Source organism: Gorilla gorilla, chromosome 20 (assembly GCF_029281585.2).
Source record: "Gorilla gorilla gorilla isolate KB3781 chromosome 20, NHGRI_mGorGor1-v2.1_pri, whole genome shotgun sequence".
NCBI classification, from domain to species: Eukaryota; Metazoa; Chordata; class Mammalia; order Primates; family Hominidae; genus Gorilla; species Gorilla gorilla.
Window position 1 is genome coordinate 53,600,745 of NC_073244.2, and position 20,648 is coordinate 53,621,392.

The 20,648-nt window shown below is 52.8% G+C and overlaps 1 protein-coding gene across 5 annotated transcripts in view; it reads right to left on the reverse strand.

The window, feature by feature from the left end:
- Positions 1-3,905: 3,905 nt before the first annotated feature.
- GRIK5 (glutamate ionotropic receptor kainate type subunit 5) overlaps positions 3,906-20,648 on the reverse strand; it is a 74,075-nt gene continuing 57,332 nt past the window's right edge. For all 5 annotated transcript variants that reach the window (XM_055369532.2, XM_031004071.3, XM_055369528.2 and 2 more), the window contains 5 exons: positions 12,233-12,398; positions 11,312-11,537; positions 9,146-9,274; positions 8,907-9,028; positions 3,906-4,889 (listed from right to left, as the gene is read on the reverse strand). In XM_055369532.2, the coding sequence (XP_055225507.1) occupies positions 4,461-4,889; positions 8,907-9,028; positions 9,146-9,274; positions 11,312-11,537; positions 12,233-12,398 (1,072 nt within the window). In that variant the 3' untranslated portion in view covers positions 3,906-4,460. The remainder of the gene's footprint in view (positions 4,890-8,906; positions 9,029-9,145; positions 9,275-11,311; positions 11,538-12,232; positions 12,399-20,648) is intronic.

Here is a 20,648-nt window from a genome sequence, read left to right on the forward strand (position 1 = left end):
GGGGATTCCCAGAGACCTCCGCAATAGGGGACTTGGAGACCCCCTCAATATGGAGTAGGGCCTCCAAGAAGGGGCGCTCAGGGAAAGAAAACCCCGGAAATCCTCTCATTGTGGGGGTGTGCCATCACCGAGAAGGGTACGCTGGGGGAGGGGGGGCGGGTAGTGACACGGGGTGGGAGGAAAGCCCGGTGAATCACTGCAGTGTGGCACCAGGACCCCTGGAGACGGTGGGGGGTAGTGCTGTTCAGGGAGAGGGCCCTGCAGGAGGGGAAGTTGGAGGGGAACACAAGAGAGAAGGAAAGGCCTTGCAATTGAGGAGGGGTGCTGGCGGGAGGAGCCCTGAGATTCCCTCACTGTGGGTGCCCCCCCACTACGCCTGAGCTATCCAATGAGCCACAACCACACAGGGTACACGGGAGACACAACACGGTGGAGGATGGCCCCAGGAGGCCCAGAAAATGCCCAGCGTCACAGTTACACAGGACCATCACACTGATAGCCCAGATGCTGGGGAAACGCACACACCACAGGGTTGCACTCATATTCCACCACAGGCCAGCATGTACCCTCACACACACACCACCACCCCATCACACACAGAGTCTCAAACATAGAGTGAAACACACATAGGGCACACACCTTACACACCCATCACACCACAAGAGACTCACAATCACAGCCACAAAGTGCTGTGCAGACTAACACGGACACTCAGAAAATCGCAGGCTCACACATCACACACTCTACCACACCTGACCTCCCACCATCTCACATAGAAACCCACATCGTGCAACCCATAAACCAACACACACCTGCACTCAGCACCATCACACACGCACAGGCCTCACACTGCCTCCAGACAAACTACATCAGCCTTTGTGGACATCGTTGCATGATCCCACGATGTCGCACACATCCTCACACACACTGTTCCCCAGTGTGTCTGGGCATGAGCAACGGCCCACAGTGCAAAGTTGCCAATGCTAACTGTGAATGACAGACAAAAAGGTGCACACACTTACACATAGCACAATAATTCAAACACAAGTCACGTGACACCCACACACCTCCCACACATACACACATCACGTTATTGCAGCACTATCGCAGACATCTTTGTTGCACCTCCAAACACACCCCAACGCCCTCACCCACATGACACACAGACCTCGTCACAGTATATGTACACACACAGATGCACAGCCGGCACCCACACCCCAGGCCTGCTGCCGACACACAACACCCCATCAGCCACCCCACTGGAGCCCAAGAAGTTGAGGCCTCCCCACTCACTCCAACACCACTTTGTTCTATGAGGAACACCCCAGACTCTCCCTGGGGATGGCAGAAGGGGAAGAGAGAGAGAGAGAGACAGAGAGCATTTGACCTTGTAGTTTTCTCAGAATGTGGGTATCCTCTCCACCTATGGGATAGGAGATGTGGGGGACACAGGCAAGGGACAGGGAGTGAGCTTGGTGTATGAGGGTGGGTGGGTGAAGGTCGAGGACCTGGTGCAGGGAAATGTGTGAAAGGCTGAAGGCCAGAGAGAGGCACAGAAACACAGAGATTCAGAGCCACAGCATATGGACAGAGACAAGGCCAGAGAGTGAATGGAGGCTTTCCCCAGTGCCCAGAGCCCCATCCCAATCCTGTCCTCTGACCCGTCCCCATCTTTCTCGCTGTCCTTTGTTGCCATGGTAACAGGGAGCTGCTTCTGCAGCAAAGGAGGTTGGGCCTGCAGACTGGGCTGTTGCCATGGAGACTGGGAAAGGGGGAGGAGCCATATCTTTTAACCCAGATGCCTCACCCCCAGATGCCCCCTCCCCAACTCTGCCCTCTTCCTAGGGGAGGGAGAGCCTATCAACATACCCTCCTTTCCTTCTCTTGACACCTTGGCCTAGAGGCATGGGCCTGGACCATCGAGAATGGGATTGGGGAGATGGGGAAGCCTGGGGAGGTGGGGGAGGCCTGGATTCCAGGAGATTCTAGGCTCTGTCTGCTCTTGCTCTCCAGCTGGGCCGGGGGAGGCCTCGAGCCCTTCCCATCCCACCTCAGACACAAGCTCACATCCCCCCTCATGCACTCTCTCCTCAGGCACGAGCCTGATGAGACTGATGACTGTGCATCGTGCTCCTGGTGAGGCTCTGCAGAAGTAGGGGGGGCGGTGAGAAGGAAAGACCTGGGAAGGTCACAGGGATAAAGGGGAATAGGGGAGCTAGATGTGAGAGGCGGAAGGAGAGACACAGGGGGAGAAACAGACAGGCAGCCCAGAACCAGAGAGAGGCAGATACAAACAGATTGAAAAAGACAGACAGAGATTGGCAGACGCAGAGATGAGAACACGGAGACAGAGCAACGGAAGAGTTCAGTGAAGGTGACAGAGACAGAGGGACGTAGACAGCCAGGCAGAGACAGGCTTGGTAAACCAGGGAGACTCAGAGATAAAGGCCAGGGGGAGACTGAGCAGAAACCTGGTAGGGGACCGGGGACTCAGAAATGGGGGAGACCCCAGAGGGAATTGGCCTCGAGGCATTGGGACAGAGAAGGGGAAGAAACCACAAATGTCTGTAATCATGTTCTAGTCACCTCGACAAAGAGTCCGACCCAAGGGCAGAGACATTGATTGGAGTGTGTAAGAGACGTGGAGATAGAGATGCGAGACAACAGAGAGAGGCTGGTGCCTGCCCCCACACCTGTCCGAGGGGCACGCAACCAGGGTCTGAGACGCAGAAGGGGACGGGTGGCGACGGGGGGCGCTGTGTGCGGGGAGGGGTCTCCCAGGGTGTGGCCGGCCTGCCAGGACTGCGCTGGGCAGGCGGGCCCTGGAGGGAAGTCGGGCGCTCTGGGCTCAGGCTGGCCAACTGGGTGCTGAACGGACAGCTCCCAAGCCCCGGGCCGCCGCCCAGGAACGGGTGCAGCCTCGCTCTCTCTGGGACCCTTCCAGTCAGGCTTTCCTTTCCGTTCCAGTCCCCTCCAGGTTCCATTTAGTTTTTTATGGCTTCCTGTCTCTCACTCCAACTCCGGGTGTCTCTTACCCTCCCGCTTCACCTCTGGTCTCAGCCCTCTATTCTTTCTCCAGTCTTCTCTCACCTCACCCAGCCTCTCTCCCTGTCTCGCCGGCTCTGTGTCCTCTAGCTCTCTCTCCCCATCCCCCTCCCGCCCACTCTGCCCCCTTCGTTGTCTCTCCCCATCTCTGTCTCTCGCCATCCCTCCATCTCTCCCTTTCTGCTCGGCCTCGTTTTGGCTCTTGCTGTGTGACCTTCACTCGTCCTTCCTCAGCTGCAGTTTCCACAGAAACCTCCGGCGGGGCAGGGAGGGCGGGGACAGAAGGCGGACCCACCTTTCTCCTGCGCCATCAGCCCTTCAGCCTCTCCCACCCCTGCCCGCCCGCCCACCCCCCCAGTCTACTGGGATTCCTCACTTCCTCTCTTGGGGGTTGGGGAGGTACATTTTCAACAGAAACACGGGATTACAGTCACAGACAGTTGAAGATGGCCTCGCTGATGCGTGCACACACGATCACAACGTCACTGAATCACCCCGGCCCAGGCACACACTCGCCACCCCAGGCACGGCCACACTCAACAGCTCACTGGCCCTCCCCTCCCCCAGCCCCATCTGTTTTCTGTCTTTCTGTGTCTCCGCTTCCGGTGTCTCCGCGTCTCCAGATCCCTGCATCTCTCCATCTGTCTCAGGGTCTCTGTCGCAGCCTCCCTCTGTCCTGAGAGAAGGTCAGTGGAGAAGGGCCAGCTGCTGGGACCCGGGCTGGCCTGCAGCCTGTGGGCAGGGCTGAGGGTGGAGAGAGCATGGAAGTAACCATCGAGGCTCACACTGATTCTCAGCAGGTGCCCCGGGGACCCAAGCCTCCAAAGCCCTCACACCCCCAGGAAATGAGAGACGGTGTCCCCAGTTCTGGGGTTTTGTTCTTTTTTTTATTCCAACAGGGGCTGCGATGTGGCAAGGGAAGGGATGGGGGCCCAACTGACCCCCTCCCTGGGGGAGGTCTCATAGAAATTCCGAGGTTTCTCCCCCCAAAAAAGAGAGGAAGAGAAGAGTGGAGGGGCACCAGGGGACACCCATCTGTCCAGAGGCCCTCCCCACCTCCAGAAGCGTGGGGGGCTGCGTCAAGTCTTGGGGAGCCTGAGCAGTCCCAGAATGGGGTCCTCTCCGCTGACTGCTTTCCGCTTCCCAGAGCCGCCCCCGAAGTCCCCAGCCCCTGGAGTCCTCGGTTCCTGCGCCCTTCTCGCCCGCGGCACCCTCTCGCGAGTCCACTGGGGGGCGCAGGCGGGCTCCAGAGCCAGGCCTCGGACTTCACGGGGAACCAAAGGCAAAATCGCGGCGTCCGGGGCGCCGGCGCACAAGTCCTGTCCCGCGCCCGCTGCGGGAGCGGAGACTGCTGGGGCCTGGGGCGGGCCCCGTCCCTTCGGTCAGTCCGGGCGCCCGCACAGCCCCGCCCGTGGTCACTCGTGCTCCGCCAGCTCCCGGGGGCCGGCGGGGCCAGGCCGCGGCCGGGGCGGGCTGGTGGCTTCTGCGGGGGCGCCCAGGCCACGCGGAGGCGCGCCGGCCCCCGAGGCCCGCAGCGCCTGGATGCGCCGGCACTCCTGGCAGACGCGCACGTGGGTGCAGGGGGTGGGGGCGGCGGGTCGGGCTCCGCTGGGGGGCCCCGGGTCGTCCAGGAGGCGCTGCGGGCCCCCGTGCGCGCTGCCCGCATCCCCGCCCGCGCCGGCCGAGTAGAGCTTGCCGTTGCTGAGGCGCATCTCGCGGACCGCGCGCAGTGACAGCAGGGCCCGGCTCGGGCCGCCCGGGCGTCGGCGCCGGCGGGAACGCGACGTCTTGCGGCAAGAAACGGCGTGGCGCAGCTCCTGCAGCATCTCCTGGCACACCGACACCTGGGGACGGCGCGGGCGGTCACCGTCCCGGCGCAGTCCGCCTCCCGCCTCCCCCAGCCCCTCTCCACATCCCACTCCTCCTCCTCCTTTCCTCGCCCGGGTCTTTCTTCCTTCTGCCCTCGCTTCCCTTCCCACTTCTCTTCCCTTTATCTCCCCCGTGTTTTCTGCCTCCCCTCTCCACCTCTCCCCACTTATCTTCAATGTCTCCATTCTTCTCTGCGTTTGTTCCTGAATCTGCCCTTCACCTTCCACCTAAGCTCCTCTCTTTTCTCTGGTCTTTTCACTGTCTCTAAATTTTCTCCAGTTCTTCCTTCCTGATTTCCCATCTTCTGCCCCTCATCCATGCGTTCATTATTGCAAGGCATATTTACCTGTGGCCTGCTGTGTGCCCGGCACTGTTCTGGGCACTAGGGATATGGCAGAGAAGGAAACAGACAGAAGTCCCAGCCCTCGTGGAGGTTATGCTCAAGTGTGCAGAGACAGAAGATAACAGACATGTATGTAGTGTGTTAGGCGTGGTGAGTGCTTTGGAAAGAAAGAAAATCGGGAAGAGGCCTAAGGTGTATGGGTAGGGAGTGACAGGACAGTCAAGGAAGACCTCACTGAGAGAAGGATCCTTAAATAAAGACAGGGTGAGCCCCTGGAGACCTGGGAGGCCAGCCTGCTGGACAGATAACCGGGCAGGGCTGAAGTGCCCAGGTGGGAGTGACTTGGCACGTCTGAGGCACTGCAAGCAGGTCAGCATGGCTGGAGGGGGGCGTGCACAGGGAAGACAGGGAAATGAGGTCAAAGGAGCAGTGGCGGCCAGCTCTGGTAAGGCCCATAAACCACTGGAAGGATTTTTGGCTTTCATTCTGAAAATCAGAATGAAAGAGTCAGACGGGAATCACTGGGGAGCTTTAGGTAGAGGAGTGCTGTGTTTTCATAAGATCACTCTGTGTTGAGAACAGACTGTAGGGAGGCCTAGGCAAGAGCAGGGAGCTCATGGAGGAAGCTATGACAATAACCCGGGCAGGAGATGGGGATGGCTGGACCAGAGCGACCTGAGAAGGGTCTGGATTCTGGATATATTCTGAAGGTGGAGCCAATAGAATCTGCTAAGAGATCAGATACGGGGCATGGAAGAGAGAGAATAGTGAAAGAAAGCTCCAATATTTTGGCCCGAGCAACTGGAAGGACCAAATTGCCTCACAGGTGGGCAGAAGCCCAATGTTGGACACATCGCATCACGTGCACACCTATCAGATATCCAAGTGGAGATACCAAGTGTGGAGCTGAAGTTGCAGACCTTGGCTTCAGGGGAGACACATATTTGTGGGTTAAGGCAGGCAGCCTTCAAGATCCCACCTCCCGCGTCCACGCCCCTGTGTAATCCCCTCTGACACTGTATCAAAGCTGGTCTGTGTGACCAACAGAATAAGTTTCAGCCATTGCACATTCTGCTTCCGCCTTGCTCTCTCTAATCACTCGCCCTGGGGGATCTCAGCTGCCATGGTGTGAGGACACTCAAGCAGTCCTTGGAGAGGGCCTTGTTTGAGGAACTGAGGCCTCCTGCCAACTGCCATGTGAGTGTATTCATCATGTTTTTTATTTTCTGTGTCTTAGGATGTTTTGACACTTTAAACATCTTGCAGGCTGGGGAGAGACTACCCTCCCAGAACTAGCCAAGCCTTAGAGATAGCAGAGGGCTCAGCTGCCTTTCATGTGCAAACCAACCAATCTATACCCCCAACCTCCCCCTTTACCTAACTCTCACATACCAAGCCAATATTCTTCCTGACCTAAATCAACCCGGGGCCAGGTACCAGATAAGTAGGGACAGCCCCTATAGCCCAGAGTCCACTGACATTATCCAAACTGGTGAATTGTAAGCTGTTTCCCCTTCTCCTGGGAAATGTTAAAGAATAAAAATCATTTTTCTTTCTGTTTCTTTTTGAGACAGTCTCACTCTGTCACCCAGGCTAGAGGGCAGTGGTGCAATCTCGGCTCACTGCAACCTCCACCTCCCAGATTCAAGTAATTCTCCTGTCTCAGCCTCCTGAGTAGTTGGGACTACAGGTGTGCACCACCACGTCTGGCTAATTTTTGTGTTTTCAGTAGAGACAGGGTTTCACCATGTTGGCCATGCTGGTCTTGAACTCCTGGCCTCATGCGATCTGCCCTCCTCAGCCTCCCAAAGTGCTTGTTACAGGCGTGAGCCACCACACCTGGGCAAAAATCATCTTTCAATGAAATTGGTCTCTCCATGTTGTCACTTGGCCACCTCCAGAAACTAAAATCCCATGGGGACATTTGGGACAGTGAGCCATCTTAGAACGGAACCCTCCACCTTTTGTTGAGCCTTCAGACCACAGCAGTCTGGCCAAAAAACATGACTATGACCTCATCAGAGACCCATGGCAGCCAGAAACATCCAGCTAAGCTGCTCCCAGGCTCTGGACCCACAGAAACTGTGAACCAATGGAAGCTGGCTTTTTAAAAGCTGTTAAGGTCATTTGTTATGATAGCAATAGATAACTAACACAAGAATCACCAGCACATAGCGGGTCTTAAGAGCCATTTGGCTGGTGGGATCATTGAAGGAGTGGAGAAAGACCGAGAAGAGAAGCAGTCTAAGGACCGAGCCCTGGAGCCCCACAACAAACAGAGCCTGGGGAGAAAGAGGAACCCAACGAGGGAGCCTGGGAAGGAGTGACCGGAGAAGTGGGAGAAGGGAAAGAAGGGGCTTTGAGGATTGAGAGTGACTGGCTGTGCCGAAGCCCATTGCTACCTCATATACATGAGGCCTGAGACCGGGAATTTCAGACATGCAAGTTGCTGGTGACAAGAGTGGCTTCAGTGGAGTGGCAGGGACAGATGCCAGACTGGAGTGGGGGCAAGAGGAAATGGGAGGAAAGAAGAAACTGGAAGCATCAGGGAGACCCCCCACTGCTGCCAAGGCTGTAAAGAGAAGGGGAGAAAGTGGGCGGTGGCTGGGAGGGAAAGTGAGGTCAGGAGAGGGTTTAAGACTGGAGAAATGACAGCATATTTGTACGTTGGTGGCCTGAATCCAATAAAGAGAGGACAACTGATGCTGCAGGAGGAAAGGACAGACTTGCCGGAGGGATGTCCTTGAGAAGGCAACCTGGACACGGGTGGAGGGCACCTTTACTAGCAGCATGGACGGCTCCTTCAGAGGAGTCCTTGGGCCAAGTGCAGAACACTGGCAGGCAGCTGGATGCAGAGCTGGGGTCTGGGGAGTAGATGTAAGGTCAGCCACTGGATGTGAGGAGGGGGAGGAAGGGCTGGAGGCTGACAGAGAGAGGGGAAGCAGGGAACCAGCAGTCCAGGGGTGCAAGAGCATGAATGGGTCTGGAAATGCAGGGGTGTGGCTGGGCGGCCCCCACGGACATGGAAGCAGCCCTCCTGAACATAGTGTGGGACCAGTCCAGGGCTGTGTCCTCTTCCGGTTCCCTCTGTCACCCAGGCTGGAGTGCAGTGGTGCAATCTCAGCTTACTGCAATCTCCACCTCCCGGGTTCAAGCGATCCTCCCATCTCAGCCTCCCGAGTAGCTGGGATTACAGGTGTGCACCACCATGCCCGGCTAATTTTTGTATTTTTAGTAGAGATGGGGTTTCACCATGTTGGCCAGGCTGATCTTGAACTCCTGACCTCAGGTGATCCGCCAGCCTCGGCCTCCCAAAGTGCTGGGATTACAGGTGTGAGCCACTGCACTTGGCCCTGTTTCTCTTCTTATTTCTTCTTGCTTTTCTGCCTCTGTGGCTCCCCACATCCTGTCCCTCACCTCCTCTCCCTGCATCCTCATCACTCCCTGTGCCTACTTTCCCTCCTGTTCTTCCTCACACGCTGATTCTCTGGCCCCATCAGCTCTCTTACTTCCCCACCTCCTGCATTCCTCCGCCCCCTTCTCGCGATCCCCACCCCCCTCCAGGTATGGCTCCCAATGCCACAATCTTCACGCACCTCAGCCCCTGGGGGTCCCTGTTCCTGCCCACCCCCACCCCCAGCCTCCTCACCTCCTCGGACTCAGCTGACCTCCGTGTGGACCATATGAATTCCATGACCGCCACGAAGACAGCAATGATGAGGCCACAGATGAGCACGACAAAAATGCCGCCAATGTTCTCCATGCCCAAACCTGGAGGGCGAAGGGAGTTGGGGGGCAAAGGGAGTTGGGGAGCCACGGAGTTGGGGCCGTGTGGGAAGGGGGCTGGGAGGGAGCTGTGGGAAGGGGACACCATACGTGGGAGCTGACCTTTAGCTCGATGGTCCTCCTCCTTGGGGCACCGGCCCCCCTCCCACCACTTGCGCTTCAGGATCTCCAGCCGGTTGTTCTCCTGAAGCTGCAGGATGGCCAGTGTGATCTCATCCCGGAATGGGGAGCCTGGGCAGGCACATGAGGGGCTGGACCAGCCATCGGGCCCCGCAGCCCTGACCGCCCCAAACCCCAAACTGTGCCCTCACCACGGCCTTCCCCCGCCTCTACCACGTGCCCGGGGTCTTCCCTGCAGCCTCTCCTCACCCCCAGCCCAGTCTCCTCTCACCACAGCAGCCAGAGAGACAGTGTTAGGAAGAGTCAGAGGCCATACCTTTCCTGTGCTCAGGACTCTCCATGGCTTCCTATTGCAAGCTCCTCCCCTCGGCCACTCTCAGACACCCTCACCCCCACGGCTCTCAGCTCCAGCCTCATTAGCCTCCTGGCTGCTCCCCGAATTCATCACACACAGTCCTGTCTTAGGACCTTTGCCTCTGCCTGGAATGTCCCTCTCCGCACTTCATCCAGGTCTCTGCCCACATGCTGGCTCCCCAGGGAGTCTATTCTGATGACTTTATTTAAAATGGCACCAAGCGCCCCACTCCCTGTCAGTGTCTTCCCTTTAATTTACTTTGGAGCAGCTGCCACCACCTAACACTGTATTATATGGCTATGTGTTTATCATCTTTCGTCTGCATCCAGTGCGGGACTTGGCATGCAGTTGGACACCAGACGAATCCCCATCCACACCTCTCCCTGGACCACCTCTCCTCCCCACCCTCAGATCCTGCCCTTAAGCCATCCTTGGGCTTCAACACCCCAAACACCCTATTCTATACTTATTTCTTCATTGACTAAGATACTTCCTGACCAACTACCACAGAACCAGAGACACGGGCAGATGACAGTGATTAATATCTACCAGGCACCAACTGTGTGCCAGACCCTGGGTTTATTCAGGTCTTATGATGATCCTGTAGGACAGGTATCCCACCTGAGGCAAGTGTTTCTGAATGACGAAAGTGATACACTTGCTTAAGACTGTGCACTGAGTCAGGGAGGAAACTGAGATTTCTTCCTTTCTTTTGACAGAATCTCACTTGGTTACCCAGGCTGGCATACAGTGGCGTGATCATTGTTCACTGCCACCTCCACTTCCTGGGCTCAAGCGATCCTCCTACTTTAGCCTGTAGCTGAGACTACAGGTGCATACCACACCTGGCTAATTTTTTAATTTTTTGTAAAGACAGGGTCTTGCTATATTGCCCAAGCTGGTCTCAAAACTCTTAGGTTCAAGTGATCCTTCCGGCTTGGCCTCCCAAAGCACTGGAATCATAGGCATAAACCACAGTGGCCAGCCGGAACTGGGATTTGAATCCAGGTCGGTGTGACTCCTGAGCCTGTCCTCCAAGCACCAAGCTACACTGCTTCCCTGGCACCGACTCACCTACAAAGCTGCTAAGATCTGGGGCAATTTGCTATGCAGTAATAGATAACTAATACAGGTGTCATCAGTACATAAATGATTTTAAAAGCCAAAATGCCAAAATTTGGTGACAATTTGGTCGTGAGTTCCACCACTGAGTCCTGGAAAAACATGTCCTGGGCCATGCGAGGTGGCTCATACCTGTAATCCCAACACTTTGGGAGACCAAGGCGGGTGACAGAGCAAGACTCCGTCTCAAAAAAAAAAAAAAAAAAAAAACCACCAAACGTGTCCTGAAATATAAATAGGCACATACAAGTCTCCCTACCAGATCCTTCCATCCTTCCCATCCATCTTACAAGCATTTTTCAAGCACCTGCTCTGAGCCAGGCTATAGGTTTTTTCCAAGAAATAGGAAACAAGACCAGGTCCTCACCCCCACAGGGCCCTTGGGGGAAGACAGCAAGCCCCACCACCCACATATACTGAATTTTACACACAGTCTCACTGAATTCTCCCAACAGCTCTGGGAGGGCTGGATTGCTGCTAGGCCTGGTTTTGCAGGTTGGGGGTACAGAGGCTCAGGATGGTGATGTCGCCTGCCCAAGACCATACAGCCAGGAGGCCACATGCAACACACCCAGCCTGCCTCGGGGGTGCCTGGCCCGGTCCTGGGCCTGCTCACAGGTGGTTTTGGATGCCCATGGCCCTGCTGTGTTCCACACCGTGCTGTGCCGTACCCAGTGGCATGCCGATGCCGTAGCCCTTGGTGTCGAGGAGTCCCCCGATCTGGGTGAGGTTGCAGTTGAGGCGCCGGTGGTACTCGTTCATGGTGGACTCGAGCAGGAAGGCGTAGCGGGAGTTGAGGACGCGGGCAATGCCCTCTTCTGTGCTCTTGACGAACACGCTGGGCTGCTTCGACTGCATGTAGTTCCACATGCGCTGGTACGTTTGGTACCGTGAATTCTGGGCAGGGGGAGCACAAGGGGAAGACGGGAGGGTCTTTCCAGCCGCTTCCTTTCCCGGAGCCCTTCCCATCCTCCAGGAAGTCTCCCTCAACCCAGGAGAATGCAAGGTGATCAAAGGAAGACAGAGCCAAAGGCAGAGGAGAGAGATGAGACGGACAAACTGTCCAGGCCAGGTCCAAGTCATCCCCACAGCCACTGTGCCCACCACCCACCTGGGGGCCCGGTGAGTGCACCTCCACCTCCTTCCCCTTAACCCTCCAGCCAGTGGCCCCTGCCCACCTCAGGCCTCCTTTAGACCACTAGGGCCTCCCTGCCAAGCCTGCTTTCCTTTTCTTTCCTTCCCACCACCCCAAAATACAAAAGATCAAGCACTTTTCACCTTGAAGGGCCTTCCCTTCTCTCTGTCAGCCCATATTCCTGGTCCCGACCCTTCCAGCAGCCTCCTTGATCCCATTTGGCCCATATGACATTGACATTTGATACCACATATGCCTCCCTGCCCTCATTCCCCAGTTCCCTAGCCAGCCAGCTTCGAGCCCCATGACAGCACATGTGTGTTTTCTGCTCCCCAGCCTCCAGGCTGTCACTGACAATCAGTCCCTCTGACCCAGGAGACCCTGCCCAGACCCATCCTGAGCTGCTTTGCATGGCAGGGATCCCAACACCATGCCTGAGAGGCTCTGGTGGCCCCACCTGGAAGAAGGTCATGGTGGAGCCGGCGTGGATGGTGCCATACTCGATGTTGGTCTGATCTGCCAGGTCATCGGCCGACTCCACAGGCACCTCCATGCGCTGCACGGTGAGGAAGGCGGCCAGGTTGGCCGTGTAGGAGGAGATGATGATCAAGGTGAAGGCCCACCTGAAGGGTGGGAGGGGTGAGTCACGGGCTGGAGTCACCCCTGCCGACCTGCCCCCGTGGCCATGCCCCCCATTGGTGGTGCCCCTAAGTGACCCCAGCATCTGGAAGACTCAGTGACTGCTGGGTGCAGAAGCGGGGAGTGTGGATTCTGAAGCCAGACTTCCTGGTTGTAAATATTGCATCCGGAGACTTCTACTTCCAGATATAAAAGAGTAAGATGGTCTGGAAATACCCTCCCACCATAAACAGCTAAAGAGCTGGATAGAATACAGGAAACTTTTTTCTTTTTTTTTTTTTTGAGACAGATCTTTGTCAGCCAGGATGGAGTGCAGTGGCACGATCTCAGCTCACTGCAACCTCTACCTTTGGGGTTCAAGTGATTCTCCTGCCTCAGCCTCCCAAGTAGCTGAGATTACAGGTGCCCGCCATCACGCCCGGCTAATTTTTGTATTTTTAGCAGAGACGGGGTTTCACCATGTTGGCCAGGCTGGTCTCGAACTCCTGACCTCAGGTGATCCACCTGCCTCAGCCTCCCAAAGTGCTGGGATTACAGGTGTGAGCGACCACGCCCGGCCAGGAGACTATTTAAAACATAGGACAAGAGACATCATAGAACTGTGATCCCTGAGAAGAGAAACAAAATGAGTCTTATCATTGTCCAGGCTGCTTGGCTGGATTTAATTTATAGGAAGGGAAGCCCAGACAGCCCAGCAATCCTGCTGAGTTGCAGAGACGGAGACTGGTGATCAGGCAGGCCAAGATGGCTGGAATCTGGGGGATAGAGTGCCTGAGAGGAGGGAGCTGCAAAGAGAGAGAGGGTTCAGAAACCGGTGGTCCCCTTGAGTCTTTGGCTGAATATCAATCTGTGCATGCATGGGGTGAAACTCTGTGGGGCTGGACAAGAGCAACTTTCAAGGAGAAAACAATTCTTAGAGTTGACACAGGGCTGAGAGTCTTTTGAGCTCCCTGCAGCCAGAGTAGAAAGATTTCACTGAATACACGAGACATTCAGTAGAGACCCAAAAGTGTAACATACTAGAAATAGGATTAAGTTAGCCCTAGAATAAAGGCAATGCTAAAGCTGCACTAAAAAAGCTTAAAAACAGGCCTAGAAGTATCAAAGTAATTCACAAGTAACCTAACTAGATTCCAGAAAAAGTCTCTAATACTCTGTAAAAAAAATATATTCAGCAATGTAAACAATGTCTGTTATGTAATTTTTTTTTTTTTTCTTGAGACAGAGTCTCACCCTGTCACCCAGGCTGGAGTGCAGTGGTGTGATCTTGGCCACTCCCGGGTTCAAGTGATTCTCCCGCCTCAGCTTCCTGAGTAGTTGGGATTACAGGCACCTGCCAGCATGCCTGACTAATGTTTGTATTTTTAGTAGAGATGGGGTTTCACCATGTTGGCAGGTTGGCCTTGAACTCCTGACCTCAGGTGATCTGCCCACCTCGCCCACCCAAGGTGCTGGGATTACAGGCATGAGCCACTGTGCCCGGCCTATTACGTAATTTTTTAAAAAAAGACCAGGTTGGGCACGGTGGCTCACACCTGTAATCCCAGCATTTTAGGAGGCTGAGGTGGGCGGACTGCTTGAGGCCAGGAGTTCGAGGACAACCTGGCCAACATGGCAATACCCCGTCTCTACTAAAAATACAAAAATTAGCTGGGTGTGATAGCACACGCCCGTGATCCCAGCTACTTGGGAGGCTGAGGCACGAGAATCGTTGGAATCCAGGAGGTGGAGGTCGCAGTGAACTGAGATCACCACTGCACTCTGGCCTGGGCAACAAAGCAAGACTCTTGCCTCAAAAAAAAGGACCAGGTAAACAAAGGTGCAGGAAAATGTGATCTATAACCAAGAGAAAAATCACTCAATTGAAACAGACCCAGAATTGACATAGATGATGATGGAATTAGCAGACAAGGACATGAAAACAGCTATTATAAATACATTCAGAATGCTCAAGAGTATAAAGAAAAACATGAACGTAATGAAAGGAACAGAAGACATAAAAAGAAGTGAACTTTTAGAGAATGATATACACACATCTGAAAGAAAAATTTTACTGAAAGGGATTACACAGATTAGACACTGGCAGCAGAAAAGATGAGGGAATTTGGGCCAGGCACAGTAGCTCATGCCTGTAATCCTAGCACACTGGGAGGCCGAGGCAGGAGGATCACTTGAGGCTGGGACTTTGAGATAAGCCTGGTCAACATAGCCAGACCCTGTCTCTACAGAAAAATAAAAAAATTAAATGGGTGTGGTGGTGCCTGCCTACAGTCCCAGCAACTTGAGAGGCTGAGGGGGGAGGATCACTTGAGGCCAGCAGTTCAAGTCTACACTGAGCCTGGTCGTCACTGCACTCTAGTCTGAATGACTAAGTGAGACCTTATCGTTATTTTTTTATTTTATTTATTTATTTACTTTTGAGATAGAGTCTCGCTCTGTCCCAAGCTGAAGCTGGAGTGCAATGGCGCGATCTCGGCTCACTGCAACCTCTGCTTCCCGGGTTCAAGTGATTCTCCTGCCTCAGCCTCCTGAATAGCTGGGATTACAGGCACCCGCCACCATGCCCAGCTAATTTTTGTATTTTTCATAGAGATGGAGTTTTGCCACGTTGGCCAGGCTGAGACCTTATCTTTAAAAAAAAAAAAAAAAGGCTGGGCGCGGTGGCTCACGCCTGTAATCCCAGCACTTTGGGAGGCCAAGGAGGGAGGATAACTAATCTGAGTTCAGGAGTTTGCGACCAGCCTAACATGGCGAAAACCCTTCTCTACTAGAAATACAAAAATTAGCCAAGTGTGGTGGTGCATGCCTGTAATCCCAGTTACTCAGGAGGCTGAGGCAGGAGAATTGCCTGAACCTGGGAGGTAGAGGTTGCAGTGAGCTCAGATTGTGCCACCGCACTCCAGCCTGGGCAACAGAGTAAGACTTTGTCTCAAAAAAAAAAAAAAAAAAAAAGCCAGGCACAGCAGCCCACGCCTGTAATTCTAGCACTTTCGGAGGCCGATGGGGGCGGATTGCCTGAGCTCAGGGGTTCTAGACCAGCCTGACCAACATGGAGAAACCCCATCTCTACTAAAAATACAAAATTAGCCGACCATGGTGGTGCATGCCTGTAATCCCAGCTACTTGGGAGGCTGAGACAGGAGAACTGCTTGATCCCAGGAGGTGGAGGTTGCTGTGAGCTGAGATCACGCCACTGCACTCCAGCCTGGGCAACAAGAGTGGAACTCCATCTCAAAAAAAAAAAAAAAAAAAAGATTAGAGAATTTGAAGACTGCAATAGAATCTATCCAAAATAAAGCACAGAAATGAAAAAGTGATGAAAATGAGCACAGAGCCTCAATGGCCTGAGAAATAAGTGGCTTTACCTATGTGACTGGAGTTCCAGAAAGAGAGGAGAGAAAGGGGTAACCAAAAAAAAGTCTGATGAAGTAATGGCCTACAACTTTTCAAATTTGATGAAAACCATAAACTTGCAGATGTAAGCTCCATAAACCCCAGGTAGGCTAAACACACATATTTATAAAACGCACCAAGACACATTATAATCAATTGCTGAAAACCAGCAATAAAGAGAAACATCTTAAAAGCAGCTAGAAGGGGGGAAACATATTACATTCAGAGAATCAAAGATAACAGTGCCAGTCGACTTCTTGTCAGAGAGTGTGCAAGCCCAAAGACGATGCAACATGCTGAAAGAAAAATCAAAACAAACTGTCAACCTAGAATTCCACAGCAGGCAAAAATATCCCTCAAAGAAGACACACTAACACATTTTTCATACAAAACCAAAGCTGGGAGAATTAATTGCCAGCAGACCCGCACAGCAAGAAATATTAAAGGAAGTTCTGCAGGTAAAAGAAACACAACACCAGATAGAAACGTGGATGTACCAGAAGGGGTGAAGGGCACCCTCTTCAAATGGTAGATTTGTGGGTAAATACAAAAGATATATTCCTCACTTTCAAATTTCCTTACAAAGCATTTAGTGGTTTTATTTTGTTTTTGAGACAGGGTCCTGCTCTGGGGTGGAGAGGCGTGAACACAGCTCACTGCAGCCTCAACCTCCTGGACCCAAGCAATTCTCCCACCTCAGCCTCCCACGGAGCTGGGACCACAGGCATGCATCACCATGCCTGGCTAATGTTTCTTAGTTTTTGTAGAGATGAGGTCTTGCTATGTTGGCCAGGCTGGTGTTGGACGCCTGGGTTCAAGGAATCCTCCAGCCTCGGCCTCCCAAAGTGTTGGGATTACAGGCGTGAGCACCACACCCAGCTGCATTTACTATCTAACACACACACACACACACACACACACACCCCTAATGTATTGTGGGGTTCATAAGATATGCAGAGCTCAAAGGACGGGAGGGTGAGAGGAACATATCACGTTGTCAAGGTCTTATATCTTATGTGAAATGGTATAATGTTACTTGAAAGTATTTTGTGGCTGGGCGTGGTGGCTCACGCCTGTAATCCCAGCACTTTGGGAGGCCGAGGCAGGAGGATCACGAGGTCAGGAGATCGAGACCATCCTGGCTAACATGGTGAAAGCCCATCTCTACTAAAAATACAAAAAAATTAGCCAGGCGTGGTGGCGGGCGCCTGTAGTCCCAGCTACTCGGGAGGCTGAGGCAGAAGAACGGCATGAACCCAGGAGGCGGAGCTTGCAGTGAGCGGAGATTGCGCCACTGCACTCCAGCCTGGGCGACAGAGCGAGACTCCGTCTCAAAAAAAAAAAAAAAAGTATTTTGTAATAAATTAAAGATCCATATTGCAAACCCAGAAAACCACTAAGAAAAATAAAACAAAGAAGTACAGTTAACAAGTCAAGAGTAGAGATAAGCAGAATCTTGAAAATCCCAACAGGCCAGGCACAGTGGCTCACACTGTAATTCCATCACTTTGGGAGGCCAAGGTGGGCAAATTGCTTGAGCTCAGGAGTTTGAGACCAGCCTGGGCAATGAAGTGAGATCCCGTCTCTACAAAAAATTAAAAAAATTAGCTGGGCATGGCAGAGCGCACCTATGGTCCTAGCTACACAGGAGGCTGAGGCAGGAGGATGGCTTAAGCCCAGGAGTCGTGTTCGTGCCACTGCACTCCAGCGTGGGTGACAGAGTGAGACCCTGTCTCAAAAAGAAAAGAAAAAAAAAGTCCCAGTAAACCCCCTAAAGGTAGAAAAAGAGGAAAAGGGGAACAAAGAACAGATGGGACAAATAGCAGGTTGGTAGATTTAAACCTAACCATATCAGTAATTACATTAAGGGTAAGTGGTTTGAACCAGCGGCTGGCTAACTATGGCCCACAGGCCAAATCTGACCTGCTGTCTATTTTTGTACAGCCCCACATGTATATGTATATATACATGTATGGGTATTTATTTATTTATTTATTTGGAGACAGAGTCTCTCTCTGTTGCCCAGGTTGGAGTGCAGTGGCACGATCTCAGCTCACTGCAACCTCTGCCTCCCAGGTTCAAGCAATTCTCCTGCCTCAGCCTCCCGAGTAGCTGGGACTACAGGCGCACACCGCCACGCCTGGCTAATTTTTTGTATTTTAGTAGAGACGGGGTTTTACCTTGTTGCCCAGGTAGGTCTAGAACCCCTGAGCTCAGGCAATCCGCCCGCATCGGCCTCCCAAAGTGCTAGGATTACAGGCGTGAGCCACCACGCCTGGCTGGTTTTCACATTTTTAAATGGTTAAAATGAAATCAGAAGAACAGGCTGGGCGCAGTGGTTCACACCTATAATCCGAGCACTTTGGGAGGCCAAGGTGGGTGGATCGCTTGAGCCCAGGAATTGAGACTAGCCTGGGCAACATGGCAAAACCCTATCTCTACAAAAAGTTAGCCAGACTTGGTGGCACGTGCCTGTGGTTCCAGCTACTCAAGAGGCTGAGGTGGGAGGATTCCTTAAGCCTGGGAGGTTGAGGCTGCAGTGAGCCAAGATTGTACCACTGTACTCCAGCCTGGGCAACAGAGTGAGATATTGCCTCAAAAAAAAAAAAAAAAGGAATATTTTATGACACATGACTTACATAAAATTCAAATTTCAGTGTCAGTATCCATAAATAAAGTTTTATTGGAACACAGCCACACTCATTCATTTAATGTATCATCTACAACAGCTTCTATACTACAATGGAAGATTGAGTAGCTGGAACAAAGACCATATGATCAACAAAGTCCAAAATATTTACTTAGGGCCAGAGCAGTGGCTCATGCCTGTAATCGCAGCACTTTGGGAGGCTGAGGCAGGAAGATCGCTTGAGGCCAGGAGTTCAAGACCAGCCTGGGCAACAAAGTAAGAACTCTCTACAAAAAAAAAAAAAATGAAAATAATAAAAAATTAGCCAGGCATGTAGTCCTAGCTACTCAGTAGGCGGAGGCAGGAAGATCCCTTGAGCCCAGGAGTTTGAGGCTGTAGGGAGCTATAAACACACAGCACTCCAGCCTAGAGACAGAGCAAGATCCTGTCTTTAAAAAAATAAAGATAAAGATTTAAAAACATCTTTTTTTTTCTTTTTTTTTTTTTGAGACGGAGTCTTGCTCTGTCGCCCAGGCTGGAATGTAGTGGGGCGATCTCGGCTCACTGCAAGCTCCGCCTCCCAGGTTCGCGCCATTCTCCTGCCTCAGCCTCCGGAGTAGCTGGGACTACAGGCACCCGCCACTGCGCCCGGCTAATTTTTTGTATCTTTTAGTAGAGACAGGGTTTCACTGTGTTAGCCAGGACGGTCTCGATCCTCTGACCTCGTGATCCGCCCGCCTCGGCCTCCCAAAGTGCTGGGCTTACAGGCATGAGCCACCGCGCCCGGCCTAAAAACATCTTTACTTAGAGAAAATATAAATGTTTGAGGTGATGGATTTCCCAATTACCCTGATCCCAGCATTTCAGGATGCTGAGGTGGGAGGACTGCTTGAGCCCAAGAGTTTGAGACCAGCCTGGGCAACACAGTGAGACTTCGTCTCTACCAAAAATAAAAAAATTTAGCCAGGTGTGGCGTCGCACACCTGTGATCCCAGATACACAGGAGGCTAAAGTGGGAGGATCACTTGAGCCTGGGAGGTTGAGGCTGCAGTGACCCGTGATCACACTACTGCACTCCAGTCTGAGTGACAGAACAAGACTCCATCTCAAAAAAAAAAAAAAAAAAATCACCTGTACTCCCAAAAATATGTACAACTATTACATATAAATAAAATTTAAAAGAAAAATTACTGGCCAGACACGGTGGCTCACACCTGTAATCCCAGCACTTTGGGAGTCTGAGGCGGGTGGATTGCCTGAGCTCCAGAGTTCAAGACCAGCCTGGGCAACATGGTGAAACCCCATCTCTACTAAAATACAAAAAATTAGCCAGGCGTGCTGGCGTGCGCTTGTAGTCCCAGCTACTTGGGAGGCTGAGGCAGGAGAATTGCTTGAACCTGGGAGGCAGAGGTTGCAGTGAGCCGAGATCGCGCCGTTGCGCCACTGCACTCCAGCCTAGGCAACAGGTCAAAACTCCATCTCAAAAAAAAAAAAATTTTTACTATCTGGCCCAATGCAGAAAAAATTGGCCAAACCTTGCTCCAAGGCCTAAGTATACACTGTTTATAAGAAACGCACTTGGGGCTGGGCATGGTGGCTCATGCCTGTAATCCCAGCACTTTGGGAGGCAGAGGCAGGTGGATCACTTGAGGTCAGGAGTTTGAGACCAGCCTTGCCAACATGCTGAAACCCTGCCTCTACTAAAAATATAAAAATTAGCTGGGTGTGGTGGCATGAACCTGTAGTCCCAGCTACTTGGGAGGCTGAGGCAGGAGAACCACCTGAACCCAGGAGGTGGAGGTTGCAGTGAGCTGAGATCACACCATTGCACTCCCCAATACTCACCACACACTTGGTCAGGTGTGGTGGCTCATAGCTGTAATCCCAGCACTTTGGGAGGCCAAGATGGGAGAATCACTTGAGCCCAGGAGTTGGAGACCTGCCTGGGCAACAAAGTGAGACCCTATCTCTATTTAAAAGAAAAGAAAAGGAATGCTTTTTAAATATAATAATCTAGATGGGTCGAGAGTAAAAGAATGGGGAAAAGATATGCTATGCAAACAGTAAGCCTCAGAAAGCCAGAGTGCCTATATTAGTATTAAAAAAAGTTAACTTCAGAACACAGAATGTTACCAGGAATAAGGAGAGACATTATATAACGACACGAGTCAATTCACCTAGAGGACATAAGAGTCCTAAACATTTGTGCACC